Source organism: Mus caroli, unplaced genomic scaffold, assembly GCF_978045245.1.
Source record: "Mus caroli unplaced genomic scaffold, Mus_caroli_1 scaffold_8, whole genome shotgun sequence".
Taxonomy (NCBI): Eukaryota; Metazoa; Chordata; class Mammalia; order Rodentia; family Muridae; genus Mus; species Mus caroli.
Window position 1 is genome coordinate 102,923,735 of NW_028227263.1, and position 22,995 is coordinate 102,946,729.

The 22,995-nt window shown below is 53.3% G+C and overlaps 1 protein-coding gene across 4 annotated transcripts in view; it reads right to left on the reverse strand.

Moving 5' to 3' along the window:
* Shank1 (SH3 and multiple ankyrin repeat domains 1) overlaps positions 1–22,995 on the reverse strand; it is a 47,527-nt gene that overhangs the window by 12,303 nt on the left and 12,229 nt on the right. For 2 of the 4 annotated variants that reach the window (XM_021167767.3, XM_029479970.2), the window contains 14 exons: positions 19,760–19,837; positions 19,458–19,524; positions 18,877–19,207; positions 17,934–18,127; positions 12,147–12,260; positions 11,934–12,009; positions 11,492–11,518; positions 3,326–3,408; positions 2,962–3,086; positions 2,331–2,466; positions 1,773–1,853; positions 1,224–1,247; positions 971–1,039; positions 528–646 (listed from right to left, as the gene is read on the reverse strand). In XM_021167767.3, coding sequence (XP_021023426.1) covers positions 528–646; positions 971–1,039; positions 1,224–1,247; positions 1,773–1,853; positions 2,331–2,466; positions 2,962–3,086; positions 3,326–3,408; positions 11,492–11,518; positions 11,934–12,009; positions 12,147–12,260; positions 17,934–18,127; positions 18,877–19,207; positions 19,458–19,524; positions 19,760–19,837 — 1,524 coding nt within the window. The remainder of the gene's footprint in view (positions 1–527; positions 647–970; positions 1,040–1,223; positions 1,248–1,772; positions 1,854–2,330; positions 2,467–2,961; positions 3,087–3,325; positions 3,409–11,491; positions 11,519–11,933; positions 12,010–12,146; positions 12,261–17,933; positions 18,128–18,876; positions 19,208–19,457; positions 19,525–19,759; positions 19,838–22,995) is intronic. The other 2 variants (XM_029479972.2, XM_029479971.2) reach the window with 2 other exon arrangements.

The following is a 22,995-nucleotide window of genomic DNA, read 5'->3' on the forward strand; positions in this document are numbered from 1 at the left end:
CGGGTGGAGACAAGGTCTCCTTACATAGCCCAGGCTGATCTCAAGCTCACAGCCCCTCTCCTAGCTCAGCTCCCCAGGGTCTAAGATAGGGGTTGTGGACCTTCATGCCACATCTCTGCAGCATCCTTTTGTCTTATGCGAGATCCCTAAGGTGGGAAGGGAAGAGGGGGATGAGACTTAACATGGGAAGCAGAGACGTCAAGAATAGAGGGAAAGCTGGTGGTGGTGGCACGCACCAATAATCCCAGCACTCGGGAGGCAGAGGCAGGAGGATCTGAGTTCAAGGCCAGCCTGGTCTACAGAGTGAGTTCCAGGACAGCCAGGGCTACACAGAGAAACCCTGTCATAAAACAAACAAATAAACAGAATGGAGGGAGAAGATGTGTGTGTGTATGTGCGAGAGAGAGAGAGAGAGAGAGAGAGAGAGAGAGAGAGAGAGAGAGAGGAGAGAGAGAGAGTCCTTAGAATGGGGAGAGATGTAGAAGACATTTGGGAGTCTTTCCTTAGTTTCCTTCCCACACACCTACCTCAGTGGCAAAGAATCCTTTGGGTCGGTGCTTGCCCAGGGATGCGAGGCCGCCAGGCCCAGGACTCTCACTTGCACTGATGGTCTGCTGAGCTGCAGCCAAGATCTCATCCAGTTTGTCTGTGGGGAAGTGAGAAGGGTCAGAGACAGTGAAAGTGAAAGTCGCCTTGCCTCACTAGAGACCTGGTTGCCCTGGGGTAAGATACAGAGCTCACATGGTCCTATCTCTGTCTCTGTGTGGAGACACCAGCCCAGCAGGCACGGCCCAGGGATGACAAAGCACAGGAGAGTAGGTGGCACCGTGACGGTATGTAGTGCCCAGGGTTCCAGAGCCCTGCGTGCCGAGCTCACGGGTGACTGAAGGGCACACGGGAAGGAGGAGGGCAGAATGCATGCAGCATCCCCAGAGGCGGGGGACTAGGGCATCATGCTGCGGCTTCTTACTGAGTGCCATCTGATACACAGTCCGCTTTTTCTCCATGCTGGGCACTGCTGCAGGCTGTTGTTCGTATTCTGTGGGCAAATGGGAGGGATGAAGCTCAAGGGTACCTCTGCAGAGGGCATGGCCAGCAGGTGTGGACCAGCAGGTGTGGCCAGCGCGAGGTGGGGGCAGTGAGGGGCCAGGGTCGAGGGAAGGGTAAATCCGCCGCTGGGGTTGGGAGACTGGGACCCTCCCACCAGACCTGAACCCACTCACCAATTTTCTTCTTCCAGGGGGAGACTAGCCCAGGGGTAGACAGCAGAGGAGCCAAGAGTTAGGACATCAGGGGGACGTGAGGGACCCCTCTTTGGAATTCCCACCTCCCTAGAGACCCCCGGGTGTGGAATAGTCAGTCACCTGCCCAAGTGGCCCCAGGTCGGGGGGGGGGGGGATGAGACCCGCCCCAGGTCATGAGAATCTGCCTACAAGGAGCAGCTAACCTTTCTCTGTGGGTCGAAGGAGTCAGTAGAAGGAGAGGGAGGGGACAAAAGGAGAGAGAGAGGCCCACCGTAGAAGGACACATACAGACCCCCAGAGACCCAGGACAGAGAAACAGAGATACAAGAGGGCAGAGAGGAGACTCTCAAAAACTTCCCAGTGACACACAGACAGGCCACGGAATCTGGCCCAAGGACATGGGGGAGGGGCGGGACAGGAGGAGGACAAGGACCCCTCGTGACTAACAACACTGACAAAGTCAAGGGTGGTCCAGCCCGTTGCCCCTGGCCGCCCCTGGCCCTCGGCCAGCCGGCCCCACAGGCTCACCCATTTCCTCCAGCTCTGAGGTCATAGACTTGGAACGCAGGGAGATGGCTGGGGGCGGGAGCCGCTTAGCCTGCTGGGATGCTGGAAAGGCGGGGTGGGTGGGAGGTGTCAGTGTTGCAGGGAGGAGACCCCTCCACACCCACTCCTTTCACTGTGCTTCCAGAACTCTGAGAACAGCACCCCAGCATGCTGAGCCCTCTCTGCCTCAGTTTCTCCCCAGAAAGGTTCTGAATAGGCAGGCTTTGAGGGGAAAGGAGGGCCTTGTGGGAGTTTGGAGGGTAGCCCTAAGCAGTGGGATACCCAGGCCTGGCTCTGCAGAGAGCTGGAGAAACTCCTTTATTTTAAGACCAACTCTCCTGTAGCCCAGGCTAGCTCAAACTTACTAAGTAGCTCAGGATGACCTTGGACTTCTGATTCTCCTGCCTCTACCTAGACGGTAGGATTGCAGGTGTGTACCAAAATGCCCTTTTCTGCAGTTCTGGGACTGGAACCCATGCTCTGTGTGTGCTAGGCCAGTGCTCTACTGACTGAGCTAAGGCCATAGCTGGGAAGAGATACCTTTCTTGTGGACAGCCTCGTCCATGTCTGGGTGTCTGGTCACCATCACCACCTTGACCATCAGTGTGTTGCCTCCCTGTCGGATCATGTTGACCACCTGACGGTGGCCAACCTTCACTACATTCTGTCCGTTCACCTGTGTCATGGAGGAAGGATAGAAGCTTTTTAGATTTAGAGTCCCCAACTGTCACCTCCTACCCCACCCCCTTCCCTCCATGGCTCTCTGGAATCCCCACATCCCCAGGACTGACTGGGCTAACCTGTGCACACCCGGTCACCCCCACACCCATCATGTCCTTGTATTGCATATGTTGGGGGACAATTCTGTGATGCTTTTTTAAAAATGTTCATCTTTAGCTACAGTTATACTCTGTAGCCCAGGTTGGCCTATACTCACTAGGTAGCCCTGGCTGGTCTTGAACTAGTGGTGGCAGCAGTGGTCCTGGGGTGACAGGTGTGAGCCTGCGCACCCAGCCTGAGCACCTTTCAAGGGTCTAAGAAGAGTTGCTGGAAAGGTGTGGGAGGTCCCACAGACTGAATGGGGTGGACAGGCCACCAGAAGTGGCACATAGCTTTTGGACTTAGGGGTCGTCATCAGGGGCCCCAGGAGGACAGTGTGGCCGGGGCTCACCTCGATGAGGAAGTCTCCCATTCGTAGTCCAGCCCGCCATGCCACGCCACCCTCGTCCACAGACTCGAGGTACTGCAGCGCCGGGAAGGCCGGGGTGGGGGTGAATTCCTCGATGGGGGTCTGCGCTGCAGACGGGGAGGAGCCGGCGGGGTCGGAGGGGAGGGGGTGGAGAGGCCGAGCAGGGGATGGGGCTCAGACCCAAGTCACAGAGGACTCACTGGAGCTGAGGGACCAGCACCCCAGGGTGGGGCAATGGGTGGGCTTAAGGGCATGTGAGGGGTCCCTTCTCTTTTTCCATCCTCCCTATCCAGGCCCTGCTTTTTGGGTCAGAGGATCTCCCATCCCCTCCCTGGCCAGCACTCACCCTTGGCCCCCCGGAGCACGAACCCGAACCCCTCACTGTCCTTCTTCTGCAGTAAGACTGTCTTCTCCTTGATGATGTAATCACTGGCAGGAGGGGGGTGGGGGTGGAGAAGGGCTCATGAGGCACAGGGTTGGTACTCCACCCCATCACGGGGCACCCCAGCCCCTGCTTAGAGACCATTCACTGCAGTTCCTAGCCCCATCCAGTCTGTACTTATGCTCAAGACACCCCCTCAAAGCCCGGGGTGCTCTTGTTTCCACCCACTCTTTCCTCATTCATCCTTCCGTGAATCCATCCACCCATCCATTCAGCATAGCTGTTACTGAGCCCACGGTGCACCAGGCACCCATTGGGGTGGGCAGAAAGAGGCTCTGAATTACCACAGCCCTGCTTGGGTCCTGGCTGGCAGCTTCCTGCCTGTGACCTTGAACCTATGGCTTTAACCTTTTTGTGCTTCAGTTTCCAAGTCTGTCATGGGGGCCTGCCTAAAGAGACTGTAGGGGAGGTCGGAACAGTACATACTACAGTGCCTGTGTGTGGCACACACACACAGGGTTTAACAGCATAGAGCCCACCCTGTGTCCCTAGGCCAAGGTGTTAGGTCAAAAGAGCAAATGTACTAACACATCTCATTCCCTCACTACAGGAACACTCCAGACGACCAGAGGATCAGAGCCAACCAAAAGAATGTTTGCATTACCCTGCCCAGTATGATGACTGCTAGTTGCACATGACTATTTTTATCAACATTAATCAGGATTAAATTTAAAGTGTCAGTTGCTTGGTTATCATGGCCACACAATGTTCCTAACTATGGTGCTGACACAGAACAGGCCTGTCACGTATAGAAAGTTCCGGTGGACCGTGCCGACTGCTGCTGTCCCTTGATAAGACTCAAGTGATAAGTCACACATGGTGTCACACACCAATGACCAGTCCTGATGATGCAAGCCTGTCTTCTCAGCTCCTGGAGGGGGGTGCTGAGGAAGTATGTTCGAAAGTTCAAGATCAGCCTGAGCAACTTAGGGATGCAATGTATTAAAATAGCGTAAGAAGAGAGCTTGGGATGTAGCTCAGCAGTAAAGCTCTTATCTAGAGACCCAGTGAGGGGCTGGGGGTGTGGCCCAGTGGTAGAGCCCATGCCTAGAATCTCCCAGTGAGAGGCTGGGGGTGTGGCTTAGTGGTAGAGTCCCTGCTTAGAATCCCCCAGTGAGGGGCTGGGGTTTGGATCTATGGTAGAGCCCCTGCCTAGCAATCACTAAAGCCCTAGGTTCCATCTCTAGCACTGGAAAAAATAAGCACCAGTCCCCACTGAATGTGATGTCAGCTCTAAAGCTCAGTACCTCACCAGCACATCGCAGTAGGACATAAACCATAAACACAGAGGAAATGGATAAAACCCCAGTCATAGCCCTCACTCCCATGCTTGCTCAGGCTGGTTGTACACAGCCTCCGATCCTAGATCGCTCTACCCCTCAGAAAGCCACAGCCATGTTCCTCCCAACATGGACAGGGTCACCTAAACTGCTCTACCTCAAGCCAGTTCCTTTCACTGCAGCGGCAGTCTCTGTTAGCATCTAGAACCCAGGGCCGGTGCTCTGCACTCTCTGTATCGCAGCAATGCTCAGACACTCCTCTCCTCCACTGAATCTCAGTTAGATTGTATGGCTCCAAGCTACTCCAATAATATCCATGCAGGCTCCCCCAATTACCCACCCCCACGTACTCAGCTAACAGCCCTTCACAAGTACTCCAGTATATTTCAGTGACACCTCCACACATCCCAGTGTGCCCCGATCCTGACTCCCCCTCACTTTGATATCAGTGTATTCCCATCACACGCCCTCTGAGTACCTCCCAGCACACGGGAATAACACCTAATTGTGTGCCTACTGCATTGTGGTGCCACCTCCCTCCATCAGTGTCTGTGTAAGCTCCCATGACCCCCCACAGCTTCCATGGTAAAACCCATGCACCTGAATAGCAGTGAGTGTTCTGCACAAGTCCAGGTGCTGCCTCCCTCCTTGTGGAATTTAATGAATACCCCATCATGCATGCACTCAGAGGAATGTTCCAGCCTCTGCACTTACCCAGAGGTCAATAAACCTGTCCACAGGTTTCTACCTCCTCTCTCAGCCCTCCCCAATTGCCCCCCAGCAGTCTTTGCAGTGGCATGGAGCAGATATTGGGAGAAGGCTGATGGGCTGAAGAAAGGAAGGTTAAGGGTAGATGGGAGAAATGGGTCTAAGCAGGCTGGAGGGAAGGATGAGGTGGAAGGTGAAGAGACAGTCTGGGAGGTCAAGGAAGCTTGGCTCTGACTGTCTATTCTGTGGTAGCCTCATCCTGACACACTATGACAACCTCTTATGTCCTTACAACTCTGACAGCTTCTCCACATTCCCAAGAACCTTCCCAGGAGGTCATGGTGCCCTTCAGGCTCCGCCTTTACACCCCACCAAGGCAAAGTCACCTTCAGTCATTCATACCTCCCTGCCACTCTCACCTTCCCCATGTTCTGAAATCTCTCTGTGTCTGTCTGTCTCTGTCTGTCTCTGTGTCTCTGTCTCTCTCTTTCTCTCTCTGTCTCTCTCTGTCTTTCTCTCTGTCTCCAGCCCAGGCTGCTCTATAAGTCATTACAATCCTCTTGACTCAGCCTCCTTAGTGTTGGGGTGATGGCTGTGAGCCACCACATCAAACTCTGCCATCTCTTTCAGCCCCAGCTCTACATACAAGCCTCAGGTACCCCAAGTGCCTTGTCTTCAGATACAGGCAGGCCTCTTGTCCATATGCTGAGGCCAAGTGCTTGCTGCTGGCCTGGCAGCATAGGAAACCCTTCACAACAGACCCACTGGGCTAGCCCCCTCCTCAGAGCCAGTCCGGGAAGAAGACATAAATACCACTTACTTCCATTTTACAGGAGAGTAAGTCAGGCACAGAAAGGTTAAGAAACTCTCCAGAGACACAGACAGTATCGTTTTGTGATTGTTTTCCACACACGGCTTACTGCACAGCTCTGGCTGTCCTGGAACTCACTACATAGACAAGGTTGGCCTCGAACTCACAAAGATCTATCTGTCTGCCTCTGCCTCCCCATCTGTCTGCCTCTGCCTCCTGAATGCTGGAATTCAAGGTGTTCACTGTTCTGCTCAGCTGACAAATAACATTCTTTGATGCCCAAGAAAATATCTGGGTAACTGCGGCTAGAATTCCTTCCATGTCACACTGCCTAAATACCTCAAACACATGGTTTACCCCCAAGCTCAGCAGGAGACCCCTGTGCTGGCTAGTCTTCTGTCAACTTGACAAACTAGAGTTATCTGAAGTACTGTTTCATAAGTACTTATTGATAGAGGGAGGGTTCAGCCATGGTGTGTGTGTGTGGGGGGGGGGAATCCCCAAGCTGAAGGTTCTGGATTCTATAAGAAAGCAGGCTGAATAAGGTATATGAAACAAGTCAGTCAGCAGTAGCCCTCCATGGCCTCTGCATCAGCTCCTGCCTCCAGGATTCTCCTCTGCTTGAGTTGTTGTCCTGACTTCCCACAGTGATGAACAGTACTGTGGAAGTGTAAGTCGAATAAACCCTTTCCTCCCCAACTTGCTTCTTGGTCATGGTATTTTGTTGCAGCCATCGAAACTCTAAGACAACCCCCAACTGTCCCTCCAGCCTCTGGGGTTTATCCTGACTTCTGTCAGTCACACAAGGAGCCCATCACGATCCAGGCAACGCTAACCACGCTCTGGGTCATTTAATATTTAAGTCATTACAACACTCCTGGATGGGACTGTGAGGGTCCCCATCTTTAATGCTAGGTTAAATGAGGCACAGAACAAGGACCTGCTCAAGATCTCACACCACCTAGAATTGTCAAGACCACAAGCTGCCCCCCACCAAGCCACAGACTCCAGCAGCACCACCTGCCCCCATAACCACAGGACCCTCTCATATGGAGCCCAGCATGCTGCAGCAGTGTCTATTTCCACAGTTTGCACTGTGTATGTCCCTGCCAGATGTGGTACCCTCATCCCCAAATGTCCTACTTGCTCTCCTGTCTCTCTCTCAGCTTCCTGCCATTGACTCCATCCTTCTGATTTACATCTTGCTGCACACCATCCTGTATTCCCATGGCTCCCAAAACTATGCCATCAGTCGGCCAGTCTGAGGGTGCCCATAATGTATGCTATACCAGGAGACCACCCCTGCACCCAGTCGTCCCTTCTTCTAAGTGACCTCTTCGTATGTCTGCCACCTCCTCACCCCTGCCTGCCTCCTCTCCGAAATTCCTGACCCTCAGCCTTCCACATTCTCTTCTCTCCTGTACAGAGAAGCTCATGGTGTCCCCCAATAACACCCACGTTCCTTTCACACTGCCTGCCCACTATGGAAAGCTCTTTCTCCTTTGGGGATGCGAAGCTTGCCCTGCCCTGCGGTCCATACTGGCTTTCCTAGCAGCCTCTTCCGCTCACATTCCTCCCATACACCAGGCGGTGGTGCCGGCTGGGTCCCCGCCCCCCAATCCTCTTCCTACCGCCTGCCTTCCATTCTCACCCCAGCACCTTTCTTGGCACCCAGAACCCGCAAACGCCATTACCCAACCCCTCTCCAGCACCCACACGTCCCATTTCCCCTCTATCCAGCAACCCCCTTTGCACCACCACCCCCGCTCCCTCTGAGTCCACTCACAACACCAAGGTTCGCGGTGCGGACTACCTGCCCATGAGGAGCTGGCACCATGTCCTTCCCCAGGCCATCCCGCCGTGTCCCAGAGAAGGTCTCCAGGGCTTGCTGTTTCCCTCATGGAGACTGCGGCGCGACCGCTCCCCACCCCCACCCCAGGTCCCTCTTGCCCACTCAGGATGCCACAGCCTGGAGCCGGCTGCCATCCACACTGCATTCTCCAGTCCTCGTTCCCTCCCTGTGTTCCCATCTCGGCGGCCCTCTCCACGGCCTGCACAGGGCCCCCGCATGCAAGAAAGCCAGCCCCTGTCCCCATGCTGAGAACAGCACACAGGCAGGTGCCAGAGCCCCATGCAGAAGCTTGCCGAGGTTCAGCCCACGTGCCCCCATCCCCGCAGAGGGCAGAACCTCGGGGTCCAGGGTCGATCCTCCCCATGCACAGACTCCTGGGGAGGGCACGGAGCAGGGCACAGGGGGACAGAAACACAGAGCAAACTGGGGAGGGGGGAGGGGGAAGAGGGGGCAGGCCAGGCCTAGGAGGCTGGGTGTTGGGAAACACAGCCGCAGTCTCTGGGACAGATGCACTCTATCACACGTGTGCGCGCACGCACACAGACACACACAGGCGCACATACACGCACAGTCCCCAGACAGCCTCGCTATGGCTCCAAGTCACACAGAGACAGACACCCCCACGCAGGGACACACAGATGGACATAGGTGGGGGGTGGGCTGGGAGCCCACAGCCTCCCCATCTCTGTCTGTCTCTCACACACGCAGGCGGTCATACGCACACACATCATTGACACACGCACAGCCGCACAGTGACACGCAGCGGAAAAAGAGAAGGGGAGGGAAGGCCGGGGGCGGGATGCCTGTGTGATGGAGGTGTGTGTGTGGGGGGACAGACTGTGAATGGGAGACAGGGGTATGAATGGGGGGACTTGCTGACTCCAGGAAGAGGGGCGGGGATGCGGAGGATTAGAGGGATAGGGGGCCTGGGGTATCTGTTTGGGGGCCCTGGGGAAGTACTCCTTAGAGTAGGGGAGTTAGGGGTGCCAGAAAGGGCAAGAGTGGGTTGCAGAGTATAGCTGTAGTGGGGTCCTTTCGTGGGGGTTCGAAGGGAGGCAAAAGTCTTGGTGAATAGCAGAGGAGGCCCTGGAGCAGCGCCTGAAGCACAGGAAGGAGGGAGATGGAAGAGAGCCGGGTTGCTGAGCTGCTGAGAGAGGGTCTGGAAGGGCTCAGGCCTAGGGAAGGGAGGCTACGAAGAGGACACGGGACAGGTCTGGGGAGCTCTAAACGCACGGAGGGTCGTGCGGGGGACGAGCGGGCGGTGCGCGGTTACCTGTAAATGTACCAGACGCTGCGCCTCCGGGGCCCCAGCGCGGGCCAGCTGGAGGATAGCGCAGGGGGCGGCTGGGGCAGGGCGCCCCCGCCGGGGCCACCCCCGACCGCAGATAAAGCCATCGCCACCGCGGCCCCGGCCCCGGCCCGGGTCCCGATCCGGGCCGCCCCCGCCACCACCGCGGCCGCCGTCGCCGCCGCCGCCGCGTCCCCGCTCGGCTGAACCCCCGTGTCCGGGCCCCCAGGCCCCGCCTCATGCTGACCCGCGCCGGGAGGGGGGAGGGGCCGGGGGAGGGGGCGCGCACCCCCCCTCGGGAGGGCGGGCAGCCCCGGGGGGCTCACATGCCGCGGGGGGCGCGCGGGGGACAGCGCATGGCTGAGGCTCCAGCACCGCGGACAGCTCCAGAGGCGGCAGCGGCCCCGCTTTAACCCCTTGGCGTCCTGCGCCGGGCAGCCGGACGGAGGGGGGACGGGCGGGGGAGGGTAACGCGGGGGCCCCTTTGGCGGGAGGAGGGGGAGGGGCAGGGCTTGGGGAGGGGGAGGGAGTCACTTCCGGTCTGTCCCCCCCCCATCTATACTCCCCCCCTTTCCAGAGTCCTCTCCGCGCAGGTGCAGAGAGAGCGAGCCAGAGAGCGGGAGCGCGGGGAGAAGGACGCAGCGCCACACATCACATAAGATGGCACGCCATCGCGTGCGGGGACGCGCAGACAGACAGAACCACACTTTCAGGACAAGGGACACCCATGGGTGAGAGAGATAGACCCCTCCCCAAGAGAGGGCAAACAGCTCACCCTCAGCGCAGACAGACACACAGCTCATCCCCAAAATAGTAGGGAAAGGCAGGGTGCAGGGGTGGGTTGAGGGGAGCCAAGACATTCAACTGGAACCCAAAACACAGAACCCAGAGAGTAGTGAAAGGACACATATACCACAACTCATTAGAGAGCCATGGACCCCCACCGCACCCCCAGGCAGGAGGAGTGTGGTGGCACATGGTGGCACACGCCATGGGGTAGGTACACTAGCAAACATGGCTCAGCTCCAGTTGAGATGCTAGGGACCAACAGTAAGATGCAAGGGGTAAACAGGCAAACCAGGAAACTGCAGACTGGGTCAGGTAGAGCAGAGGCAAGAAGATATAACTGAAGGGGGCTTGGATGGACCTCAGCCCCGGGAGAGGAGGGAAAAGGACAAAAATTGCAAGGCTTCAAGACAGGATCGTTATTAGGACAAGAGGATGGAGTCTGGGGTTGAAGAGACCCCTCTCCACTTAGTCTTTGGAGAGAATGACACCTCTGCAAGACCAGGCAGGCCCAGGTCAGAATCCCCAGACAGAGGCTGACTTGGGGTAGAGGGAGCCTCCATACTCACCCAGGACCCAGAGCCAGAGACATACCCCATGAACAGGCACAAGACGATTCGCCTCAGACCCTGGGGCACAGGGTGACTGGCACCCAAGCCCCACCCTGTCAACCACCCCTTCCTTTCTCCTCCCCCAACCCAGACCTTCCCCCCACTGGCCAGAACACAGACACAGGTTTGGATACATTTAATGGAGGGATACTGTGAACAGGAAGATCCTTCCCTGGATTGGGGTGGGATGGGGTGGCAGAGGAGGGTGTCATCGGTTAGATCTTGGATGATGACATTCCTTCTCCAGAGCACAGCCCTGAGGCCCCTCCTCTGCCCTTCCCTCCCTCAGCATTCCAGGTTCTGAATTTCAGACCAATCATAGAAGAGAAGACATACGCACACTGGGGCCACCAAAGAACACACAGTGACACGGGGTGTGTAGAGAGATCTGTCACCTGTTCACGTGTGAGCAGACACATGGACATCTCTGGCAGTGCTTGCCCACAGTCAGAGAAGCGCACATGTTGCAAAGCCAGCCACGCAGTCAACACCGACACAAATGTACCCATATGCACCGAGGGCTGCAGCACACAGCCTTCGTTAGGGTTATTTACAGTGATCCGACTAAGGGCCTTCTACCCATGCATGCACGCGGATGCGCCATGCACATTGGTATAGACACGCCCACACGCTGGGACCCCTCAACTCCGGTCATGCACACAAACACATTCTCATCCCCCCATATACAAGCATCCCCTCCTGGCCCAATCCCCACCCTGCCCCGCCCCTCTCACCTCCCTGAGTCAATCCCATCGATCAGACTTCAGAAGCAAGTCAGCCAGCAGCCAAGGAGGGGACAGGTGTCAGTGTGCCCCTCTCTCTGTCCCCACCCATGGGGGCATGTTGATTCCACCTGCCTCCCCCACCCCCCCACTGGTGTGACATACAGGATGTACATGTGTCCGACAGTATGAGACTGCACACAGACAGGGAAACAGGAAGGAGACCAGGGCGTCTAACCAGCCCCCACACAAGAACCCAGGGCCCCAGACACACCCAGCCCACAGTAGATGGTCTCAGTGGCTGCCAGAGGCAGATTTGAGATGGGGCTGTTACGTTAACAGAATTCTGCCTTCTCCTGGCTTCCAATTTGACCAAGAAAAGAAGCAGGCTTAAAGTGTGCAGTGTGCAGGGAGCTAGGAGAGGCGGGGCACCTAAGGGTGTGAGGACATTTACCTTGGGGCATCGAAGCTGTCATAGGAGCCCACTGTGTAATGCCTGAAGAGTCTCTTTGCCTTGTCACTTCGGCTTTCTGCAGGGACATAAAGCATTGGTCCTTTACTTTGTAAACAGCAAAGCCTTCTCCCAGACTTCTGCACCCCACTCCTATCAGGCGGGGCAGGAGGGATAGGAAGACTGTAGGGTGTGAGGGAGAAGGTTCCTTGTTACCTTGTCTTCCCTCCTGGGAACGGTTTGCCACCTCTTCTAGGCAGTCAGAAGGGAACCAGCCAACTCGACCTTTGACCTGGCCTTCCCAGAAGCCTCCTTCCCCGATGCTGAGCACTGGATGGGACAGTGGGAACAGGGAAATGTTTTAAGCTGTCCTTTTTAAATTTTCTTTTTATTTTTCCTCTCTTTCCCCCACCTCCTCCTCTCCTTTTTCTTCCTCCTCCCTGCCCCACTACATTTTTGAGACAAGTTCTCACGTACTCCAGGTCAGCCTCAAACTCACTTACAGCTGATCACAACCTTGAACTTTGGATCCACCTTCTTTCACCTCCTCAATGCTGGAGTGACATCATGCACCCCATACGCAGTTTATGTGGTGCTGGGGATGGAACCCAGGGCTTTGTGTGTGCTAGCTGAGCCCTCTAACAACTGAACCCCAGGCCCTTCTTGAGGTTTCTGGGCTTCTCTTTTGCTTCCAACACACTTGGTGTGTACTGTCCTGCTGTCCCAAGACCCAAAGATATCCTTCAAGAAGAATGAGGGCTGAAGAGATGGCTTAGCAGCCAAGAGCACGGGTTGCTCTTCCAGAGAGTCTGGATTTGATTCCCAACAACCACATGGTGGCTCACAACTGTCTGTGACTACAGCTCCAGGAGCTTACAGTGGTGCAGAGACACACAAACAGGCAAAAGGTTCACACACACAACATTAAAAAAAAAAAAAACCTTAAAAAGAAAAATCTGGTGCAGGATTTGTGTATGTGATTTCCAGGCTAGTCTGGGCTATATCACAAGACCCTATCAAAAATCAAAACAAAAACTTAGGGGTAGGAAGTGGTGAGATGACTCAGTGGGCAAGAATGCTTACTGTACAACCCTAAGCACCAGAGTTTGGATGCCAGCAGCTAAGGTCAAACAGAAACTGAGTGTGGCCACACACAACTTTAACACTGTTGTTAGGAAACAGAAAGATCCCTGGGGTCTGCTGACCACTAGCCCAGCTCCAAGCCCCGTGAGAGACCCTGTCTTAAGGGAGATAAGTCAGAGATTGATACAGCAGGACACCCAGAGCCCTCCTCTGCCCTCTGAATATATGCACCTGTACAAAAGTGTGCATATATCACACTCAAAACTCCAAACAAAACAAACTGCTGTGGTGGTACGAATCTATACCCCCAGGCTTGGAGACAGAGGGATAAGGACTTGACCGCCATTCTCAGTACTTGAGAGTTTAAAGCCAGTCTGGGCTACAAGAGACCCTGCCTCAAAGCAAAAAAACCAAAAACAAACAAACAAACAAACAAAACTAAAACCAAAACCAAAACCAAAACCAAAACCAAAAAAACCCCTAAGGTCTGAGAAATGGGGGAGACCATGATGGGGAGCTAAGCTGGGACATTCTTGCATGTGAACTTCCATGATGGGGAGCTAAGTTGGGACATTCTTGCATGTGAACTTCCTTAACATAAGAGGTGCATATCAGGTAGATTTGGGGAGTAGACCAGGTTCTGTGGCATGGTCCTCCCTTGGTCCTGTCGCTTTTGGTCACCACCCACAACCTAGTGGAGTGTTTTCTTAAGCTCCCAAAGCCCCATGGCTCTGCTGGCTGTTCTGCAGACAGTTGTGCCCACTCTTAGCCCTGCTGCTCCCTGAAGTCTCTGCCCAGCTCTTCCCCCACTCTGCCCCTCTTGCCATAGGATGCTCTCTTGGCATTCCCCCTCCCACTGCTCTAAGCAGTGACAACTTCAGCCCTTCAGTGGACCTGTCTTGCCACCCATCACCATTCTGTTCCGTATCTGGTGTTGAAGCAAAGATAGATGGCAAGGACACTGAGAGCTCACTCCAGGCCAGAACTCTGGGAAGGGATACTTAGTAACAAGGACACCGAAGCACAGAGAGCTAATGCCGCTTGCCATCTGCCCCAGATCACAAGGCTAGTAATCACTGGCAGGGCAGGATTTGAACCCAAGCCTGTGTAGTTTTAGGAATCAAGCTTTGAGTAACTAGTGTGTGCCTGAATTCCCATTCAGAGAATGGTGCTAATAGCAACAGACACACTGTCTTTTCTGTATCTCCAGTATTTTCTCCAACTCTTTCTGGGTAAAAAAGCTGGAGGCAAGCTGGGGCTGGTAGCACAGGCTTCTCAAGAGGCTGTGGCAGGAGGATTGAAAATTTAAGAGATGCCTGTATTGCAGAGTGAGTTCAAAGCCAATCTTTGTGACTTATTGAGATGCTGTCTCAGAATGAAAAAGTGAAGGCTAGGAATGTGGCTCAGTGGTAGAGCCCCTGCCTAGAACCCCCAGTGAGGGGTTGGAACGCTTGGCTTAATAGTGGAGTGCTTGCCTCCTCAATTTTAACTACTGAAAAGAGAAGAAGAAGAAAGAAGGAAGAAGAAGGAAGAAGGAAGAAGAAGGAGGAAGAAGAAGGAGGAAGAAGAGGCTGAAGGACTGGGAATGTAGTTTAGTAGATGAAGTACCTGCCTCACAAGCCTGAGAATCTGACTTCAATCCCTAGAACCATGAAAACAGGACATAGTGGTACACATTGCAATCTGACTACTGGGGAGGTAGAGACAAGTAGATTGCTAGGGCTTGCAGGTCAGACAGCCTAGCTTACTCGACAAGTTTCAGGGTGGTGAGAGACCCTGTCTCAATAAAGCAAGGAGGATTGGCCCTAAGGAACATCACTGAAGGTTGACTTCTAGTTTCTACATGCATAAGCACACAACTGTATATATAGTTCACACACACACACACACACACACACACACACACACACACACACACGATGAGGACCACACTGAAAAGTCTCCACCATAGCTCAGATGACCCAGAAATTGCCATGTGGCTCCTTGACACTTCTTCCTACACACCTGCCCCTGCTCCTGAAGATACAGGGCAATGACATGAGCGAAAGCTCCAGGTCATTGATGAGGGTAGACAATAGGGCATCCAGGGATCTGGGCTCTCAGTTGGTTCTGCCATGCCTGACTGCTTGAGATCAATCATTTGCTCACAAAACACATACTGAGTGCTGATCAAGTGTCAAGTACCGGGACAGACATGGTTGGACACAACCCATGAAGTTCCTGCCCTAGAAGAGCTTCTAGATTAGCTGCTCTTAGAGGAACACCTACAGTGATCAAGGGGACAGAAGAGGCTGGGCATGGGGGGCATATGTCTTTAACCCTGGCATTCCAGAGGCTGATACAGTAGGACTATTACAAGTCTAAAAACAACCTGCTCTACACAGTGAGTCCCCAGCTAGCTACATAGTGAGATACCTTGTCTCAAACAAATAGGGAGGTAGGGCTTGGAGAGATGGCTCGGAGATTGCTCTTGCAAAGGACCCAGGTTCTATTCTCATCATCCACATGGTGGCTCACAACCATCAGTAACTTCAATTCCAGGGGATCTGATGCCCTCTTTTGACTTCCATAGCATTGGGCATGCACATAGTACACATACGTTCGTGTAGACAAAGCATGTACACATATAAACTGAAACTATTATTTAAAAAGTAGTGGAAGTGGATGTGAAGGCAGCCCCGCTGTGACATCTCTCATCCCACTGACTTCCAGGGTTCATTTGGATGAACCAGCTGGCTTGGCTGGCTAGGCAGGTGTCTCTTTCCTCCCTTACTGCTCCATGTGCATCCCTCTTGAAGTGTGCACTCGGAGAATGGCCTTTCCTCACAGAGGAGAGCCATTCTTCAATCAAGAGCATGTGAATATTTGAAGTCCCCTGCTAGAGCCTCCAGACAAGCTCTCAGAAAGGGAAGAAGGGCTGGAGAGGTGTCTTAGTAGTTAAGAACATTTGTGCACAATCATTAGGACCAGAGTTCAGGACCCAGCATGCATGTAACAAGCTGTGTGTCCCATGCATGCCTATAATCCCAGTTCTAAGATAAGATGGGTGGAGACAGGATTGCTGGGGCTTTCAGCCTAGACTCTGCCTCAAAGAAATAGGCAGACAGTGGCCTCCACATTCACCATACATATTCACACACACACACACACATGCACACACACACGTTCAGCATACATATTCACACACACATTCACACACATATGTGCACACATACACAAACAAAAAACAAACAAACTCCCACCATTTTTAATGAAGGACTTGACAGAAAATGGTGCTTTGAGAGAGGCCAGATGACCTTATGTGAACTGAATGGATAAGACATCCAGATATCCCTAAAACCTGAAGCACCCTAGTAGCTGAGGATACAAAGAGACCATGGACGAGTTTGCTACATAAATGGTACAGAACGTTCGAAAACCAAAACATGCTAGCTAGTCCATCTTTACCATCCCGGCACTCAGGGGGCTAGGCAAGAAGACTGTTGATAGTTAGGGCAAGCCTTGGCTATAGAGTGAGTTCAAGGCTATGCTGGACACAGCGTTTGACCCTACCTCAAGACTGACATCTACATAGATTGCTAGATATACAAATAAGGAGATAGATATATGATGGGTTGATATGTACATAATATTGATAAATCTAATAGATAGACTGTAAGCTAGATACATGAGACATACATACATGACAGACAATATAGACACAATAGATAATAGATAGACACACACCATTGACCTTCCTATCCTTGTCTTCTATGGGAAGATAGGCAACTGAGCCCCCAAAAGATCCATCTTGCTGGATGAGGACCTCTAAACACCCTTGAAGGCCTTCCTCATATCTATGCCCTGTGGAAGGACTGGCCTTGCTTGTCCAGCCATCTTTAGTCTGTCTCTGAGAGCTTATGAGGAGGAAGGCTGGCTCTCATGCACCATCCAAAGCCTAGGCCTAAGAGACTTAGTGATGGTCATGATTCCCCCTAAAGTCTTATTTTAAAGACAGTGAAACTGAGGTTCAGAGAAGCTGGTTGCTAGAACTCTTTCCTCTAAGAGGTGGTGGGGCCAAGCTTTGAACGCAAACAGCCCTGCTGCTCAGCTACCACACTGCAGAGCTCCTGGGCAGGCTAGAATCTGGCAGAAAATTACCCTGTTTGCTCTGAATTACATTGCCTTTCACATGACTCTCTATCTCCAAGGTACCCATTTATCCAGGAACACACACTGCCCATGCTTTGAAGGCTGCAGTCTATGTGCTATGGTCACTGTCCTCCAGAGAGAAGGCCAGGCATGGTCACTTGTAATTCCAGCAGTCAGGAGGTGGAGGCAGGACAATCAGAAGCTCAAGGTGAACTTGTGTTATTCAGTGAGTTTGAGAAGAGCTTGGGCAACATAAGACCCTGCCTCAAAAAGAAAAGCTCCGGGAGCCAAGAAAATGACCAAGAGACGAAGGACCTAGTGCACAAGCGTAAGGACTTGAACTTGGATCCCCAGAACCCATTCGAAAGGCCAGATTCAGCTGTAACCCCCAGCGGGGAAGCAGAGAAAGGTGGGTTCTTGGAGCTTGCTAGGTAGCCAGCCTGGTTGAGTTAGTGAGGGTTCAGTGAGAGACCCTCTCTCTCAGAAAAAAGAAAATGTGGAGGCTGACTGAGGAAGACACCTGATGTCAACCTCTGGCCTCCCCATACACACTACACACATGCACAAACACCAGCACACACATGTGCCCACATGCATTCAAACATTCATTCACACATGGGACAGTCCACGCTCAGCTCCTCTCTTCTTCACACTGTCCCATATAGTGCCTCTTTCTCCTCCAAGCCAAAAGGGGCCTCTCAGGGCTCTTTAAAGTCCCCAGAGTGCAGAGGGCACAGGCGGTCTTTGAGCTTCCCCTCACCCTGCCACCACCCAGCCCCACCCTGTCACCTTTGATCTTTTCGCCTTTACTCAGAGAGATCTCCCCCTCGCCTTGCGCCTGGTAGGACTTCACCGCCATGAAGGAGCGACCGGGTACCGCTGAATAGAGCTTCCTACGTCTGCCTCTGCTGCCCAGGGAGCCCCCAGGGCCCCCTGAGCCCCCAGTTCCCCCAGCCGGCCCATCTCGGGGTGTCCCGCTGGAGCTGCATACACAGAAGTTGTGAGAGGCAGGGGAGAGTGGAGGGACAAGGCACTTCTGGAGGGACAGGGGTCCTTGGATGGAAGGAAGGCAGAGCGTCAGGGTGGGGACAGGGATTGAGTGCTTTTCCAAGCTCTGGTGTCCTTGGGAGACCAGATGCACCCCCCACTCCCATTTTAAGGCTCCCAGCTCCACCCCTCCCACGGTCTGCAAGTACAGTCTGATTCAGCTTCCTGAAGCTGCTCTGGCACATCACGCAGCTCATGAGCCTTCAGTGACTCCTAGCTTCCTCCTGGGGCAGGTCCAAGGCCACAGCCAACTGTTCCCAGCCTTCTCCACTTCCTTGGGACCTGAGATACACCTGGTGGGCCTCCTTCTCTTCCTGACATCTGCAGAAATGGCCTCTTCTCCTGTCCTCTCAGTTCCCAGAGCTCCCTCCCTGGACTCATACACAGCCTTGTACATTGCTTCCAAAGTCCATGCCCACCCTGAACCCCTATTTCTGCTCTCTTTCCTCTCCCTTCACCCTGCCATCTGTCTGTCGTCATAGGTTGTGGCCTTTTTCTTCTAGGGTTCTGTCTTACTATGCCAGGAGTGAGGTACCTACCCTAACGCCCTTATTTTACTCATGAGACAATTAGAGCTGCAGGTAGGTATGGAACCCACCACTCCTGGGACAGAAGGTGGGCAGTTGGGCTGGCTGTGTGGGTGCTAGAATGGCTAGTTTGGGGGGCGGGGCTTAGTCCTGCCTACCTGGGCCGGCCTCGAGGTTGTCTCTTGGCGTCTTCAGGATGTCTCCCCCGGGATGGGGAGCGTGCCCGGGCTCCTCGGGGGCTGCTGGCACTTCTGAGGGTCCCACTACTGAGCTTGGTGCTGGGGGCCGAGGGCTGTGACTGGCCCTGGGATCCTGAGGTAGGGCCAGGGGTCCCAGAGGATGAGGCCCCTGGGGCCGAAAACACCATCCAATCAGGCAGCGCCATGCTCGTGTCGCTGTTAGCTCGCAGCAGCGCTGGGGGTACAGTCAGCCCTGCGCCTGGGGGTCCCCGACGCCGGGCTGCATACTTGGGGGACTCCTGGAAAGGTACTGAGAGCGAACAGTGGTGGTCAGGGGCAGGCAGGTAGGATGGGGAAACAGAGGCAGGTGGGGACCGTAAGGGCAAGCGGTGGAGGGAGAGAGAGAAAGGTAGAGATGAGACAGTGAGGGTGGCGACCCGCTGAGTTATCCCCCCCCAACATCTGTGTGCCATCCTGACACCCTTCAATCAGGCCACCAACTCTGTACTCCCTAATATGAACCCTCAGTTTCTCCTTTACCCTAACTTCTTTTCACTCACCCACATCCTGTTCCCGATGGTTACGAATCAGTTCCCCCAGCTCAAAATTCCCAGCAATCACAGCCACCTGCAGGAGGGGTCCCAGGAGGTGGATGCTCAGGAGAGAGCACGGACAGGTGGCATCTTGAACCCCTCTATCCCGGCCTTCCACTCAATCAACCCTCCATCCACACCACTGACCCCACCGACCCTCTCCCTTCTCCCAGACCATGCAGCATCCCTCACAGGTAGTGCTTTTGGCTCCTGGTCCTCTGTGTCCCTCTCCCAGTCCCTGCACTGATGATTAACCCAGAACCCCAGACCTGGAAGGGTGTCTGTCCATTGTTATTTTTCACATCCTTGTTTGCTCCACGATAAAGGAGGATCCTGGCACAGGTCTCCTGAGCATGACAGCCAGTGGTCCAGGAGGAGAGGAAAATGAATAGTAAGTTAGCGTGAGTAACAGAGCTGTGTTGCTGGGGACTTCAGAAATACTCTGACCTAAACCAGCACTGTCTGGGACAGCAGCCCCTCGACAAGGCAGGTCACTCTTTAAATGCTGCCAGTCGGAGGAGAGATGGACTATGTGCGTAAAACACACTGGGGAGCTAGGCCTGGTGGCTCACGTCTGTCACCCTAGTTTATTTCAGAAGCTGAGGCAGGAGATTACAAGGTCAAGGCCAGCATGGGCAACTTAGCAGAGTGCTGTCTCAGGATAAAAAGTGAGCTTGCGATGTAGACCAGTTGCAGAGCCTCTGCCTAGAGTCCCCCGGTGAGGGAAATGGCTCGGTGTAGGGTGGTGGCCTAACACATGCAGGTTCTGTAGCATGCATGTCACACAATACAGTGTGTAAATAAATATGGGGTTTCAAGGACTTAGGATGCAAAAAATATACCCCGAGTAATTTTATGTTGGTTTCCTATTGAAGTGATAATACTTATAGAAACTTCAGGTTAAATAAAGACTGCTGCAGACACAAAGTTGCCTGTTTCCTTTCCCTTACTGTGTCTGCTGCGTTGGAGAGAGGCAGCTAACGTTTTTCTAAGGGACATTTTAGGGCAGGAGAGGTCTGAGCTGTGGTTGCAGATACTGTTCTCTCCACCCTGTGAGGGACTGAGTATCTTTCTTTTCTACCACCAGATTCCACAAGTTTTCTCCTGCTAATGGGGCTGGGCTTAGACGTGGCTAAGTATCCTGTGTAGACAGAAGCACCTCTGAGCTCTTTGAAGGGCTTCTTGCTTGTGTGCCAGTCACCAAGCTTCAGAAAGGAGCTCACCGAGTCACCTGCCTGGCAGAAATCACCGTGGTGATCTCACAGATGGGGAAACGAAGCTCTCGGCGTCGTTCAAGGTCACGCGGCTGGTGAAGGGTTGACCTTAGATTCCATTCCTGGTCTGTGTCTGTGCATGTGTGTCTGTGTGTGGGAACGATATGCGTATGATGTGTGAATGTGTTTCTGTGAGGGATGCTGCCTACGTGGAGGTCAGGAGACAATGTTTGAGACTCTTGTCTGATGGGGCCCATGTCATCATAGTTGGCCCATGAGGTTTGTTTGGGAGGGGAGGTTCTTTGTCTCTACTTTCCATCTCCTTATAGGAGAGGTGGGATCACATATTCATATTACATCAGTTGTTTTGGTTTTTTTTCGTGTGTTCTTGAGATTTGAACTTAGGTCCTCATGCTTGCATGCAAGTGTTTTTAAGCTCCGAGCCATCATCCCCAGGGCCCTAGGTCTGTCTTGATTGCACTCTCTGCCAGACTTAGAAGGCATAGTATACACAGCACCAAGGGTAGGGGCCAGGTGGGAGATAATGGAGGACATACACATTCCTATCTGTCACGTAGGTAGCGCTCTCCATCACTCTGAGCTGAGCTAGGTCTCTGAAATGACCCGAGGCCTCACCCAAACAACCCAGTTGGCTAGCCCACCTCTACCTCAATACCTACCACATTCCCTTGCTCCAACCATGCTGGCTACTTCTTCCCATAATGGGAAAACCTCTGCTCAAGGGTCTTTGTACCTACTGATCTAAAGAGCTTCTTGGAATTCGCCATCCATCGATTTCTACACAACACACTCTCGCTTCATTTGGGTTTTTACTAAGGCATCATCTTTTCAGAGAGCTTTTCCCTCACTGATCCATCTTCTGTTCTTTGCCTGAGACAGGGTCTTGGGATAGCCTGGACTAGCTGTGCAATCCATGCTGGCTTCACATGCGTGGAGATCTGCTTGTTCAGTCTGAATGCTGACAGGAGTCATTCACATTCTCTCTCTCCTCTCTCTCCTCTCTCTCTCTCTCTCTCTCTCTCTCTCTCTCTCTCTCTCTCTCTCTCTCTCTCTCTCTCTCTGACACTCTTGCATAGATAAGTGTTCTCTAAGCCAATATTAACCCATTTCCTTCAGAGCACTGTATGCCAGAGATCCCATATTCTATGTTACCGGCTCTCTTCCATGGTAGGTCGCACCGAGGCATGGGTGCATGACACCTCATTCAGCAGTGTCCAGCCTACAGGGATTGTCCAGGAACATTTACTCAGTGGAAGAATATCATCTGGTCTTTGTCTTGGCCTGAACAAACCTACACCGGTCTGCAGTTCCACTCCACTCTGGCTCCCTTGAACGTGAATTTTGAAGTGCCTCTTTATTACACCTTCTTCATAGGAACCCTGTTAAGTGTATACTCTGCACTCAATTCGGGCCTATTCTACAGGATGGGATCAGAGCAGGTAACATTTGTGCCTAAACCCTTGCAGCCAGTCACTGGAGCAAGCAGGGTGTGACTCTGGTCTCCAGATCCTAGTGTTTGTCTGGGTCTGACTGCTGACATCACTTGCTGGATAACAAAGCAAGTGCAGTTTGTGCTCTGACTGTGTTGTGTGTAGCATGTACAACCTCATGCATGTATAGCCGCATATTCCCATGCTACCACAGATGTGTGTTTTTTCATGCTTTCACACTCCCCACAGTCCACCTCAAGGGGCGACGGGGCCATAGTGTGATGCTCAAGCTTCCTAGTCCCTCCTGTGCCTGACCAAGTTTAAATGTCCAAGTCCTAGTGAGTAGCTCAAGCACACAGTAGGTGCTCAAGAAATGCACTTGGAAGAGATGAAGATGGAAGATGTGGAGCTGCCAATCAAACTTCATTTGCTCCAGCCACTCAATTATTCATTCATTTGTTGAGTCATTCAAGCTGTCAAAAACAGCAGCCACCTGTCAAGCGTTCTGAGCCCAGAGCTGTGCAGAGTTCTGCTGGAGATCCAGCCACAGTCCCATCACTCATTCAATCTGTCATGCATTCATTCATCTGCTCACTGCACACAATGCAGTGAGCATTACCCTTTGTTGACGGCTTGGGACAGAGCAGTCTATGAGATTCTCTCCCCACCCTTGAGAGAGAAACACAGTCTAGGACCGGACCACCAGCAGGGGCTACATGTACATATTGCAGGGTTAAAGGAACAGACAGCAAAGGGTGAAGGTCAGACCTGGGTCAGATAGGTGGATGAATGGACAGACAGTATATAAATAGATGGAGGGATGGGTTCAGGGATGGATGC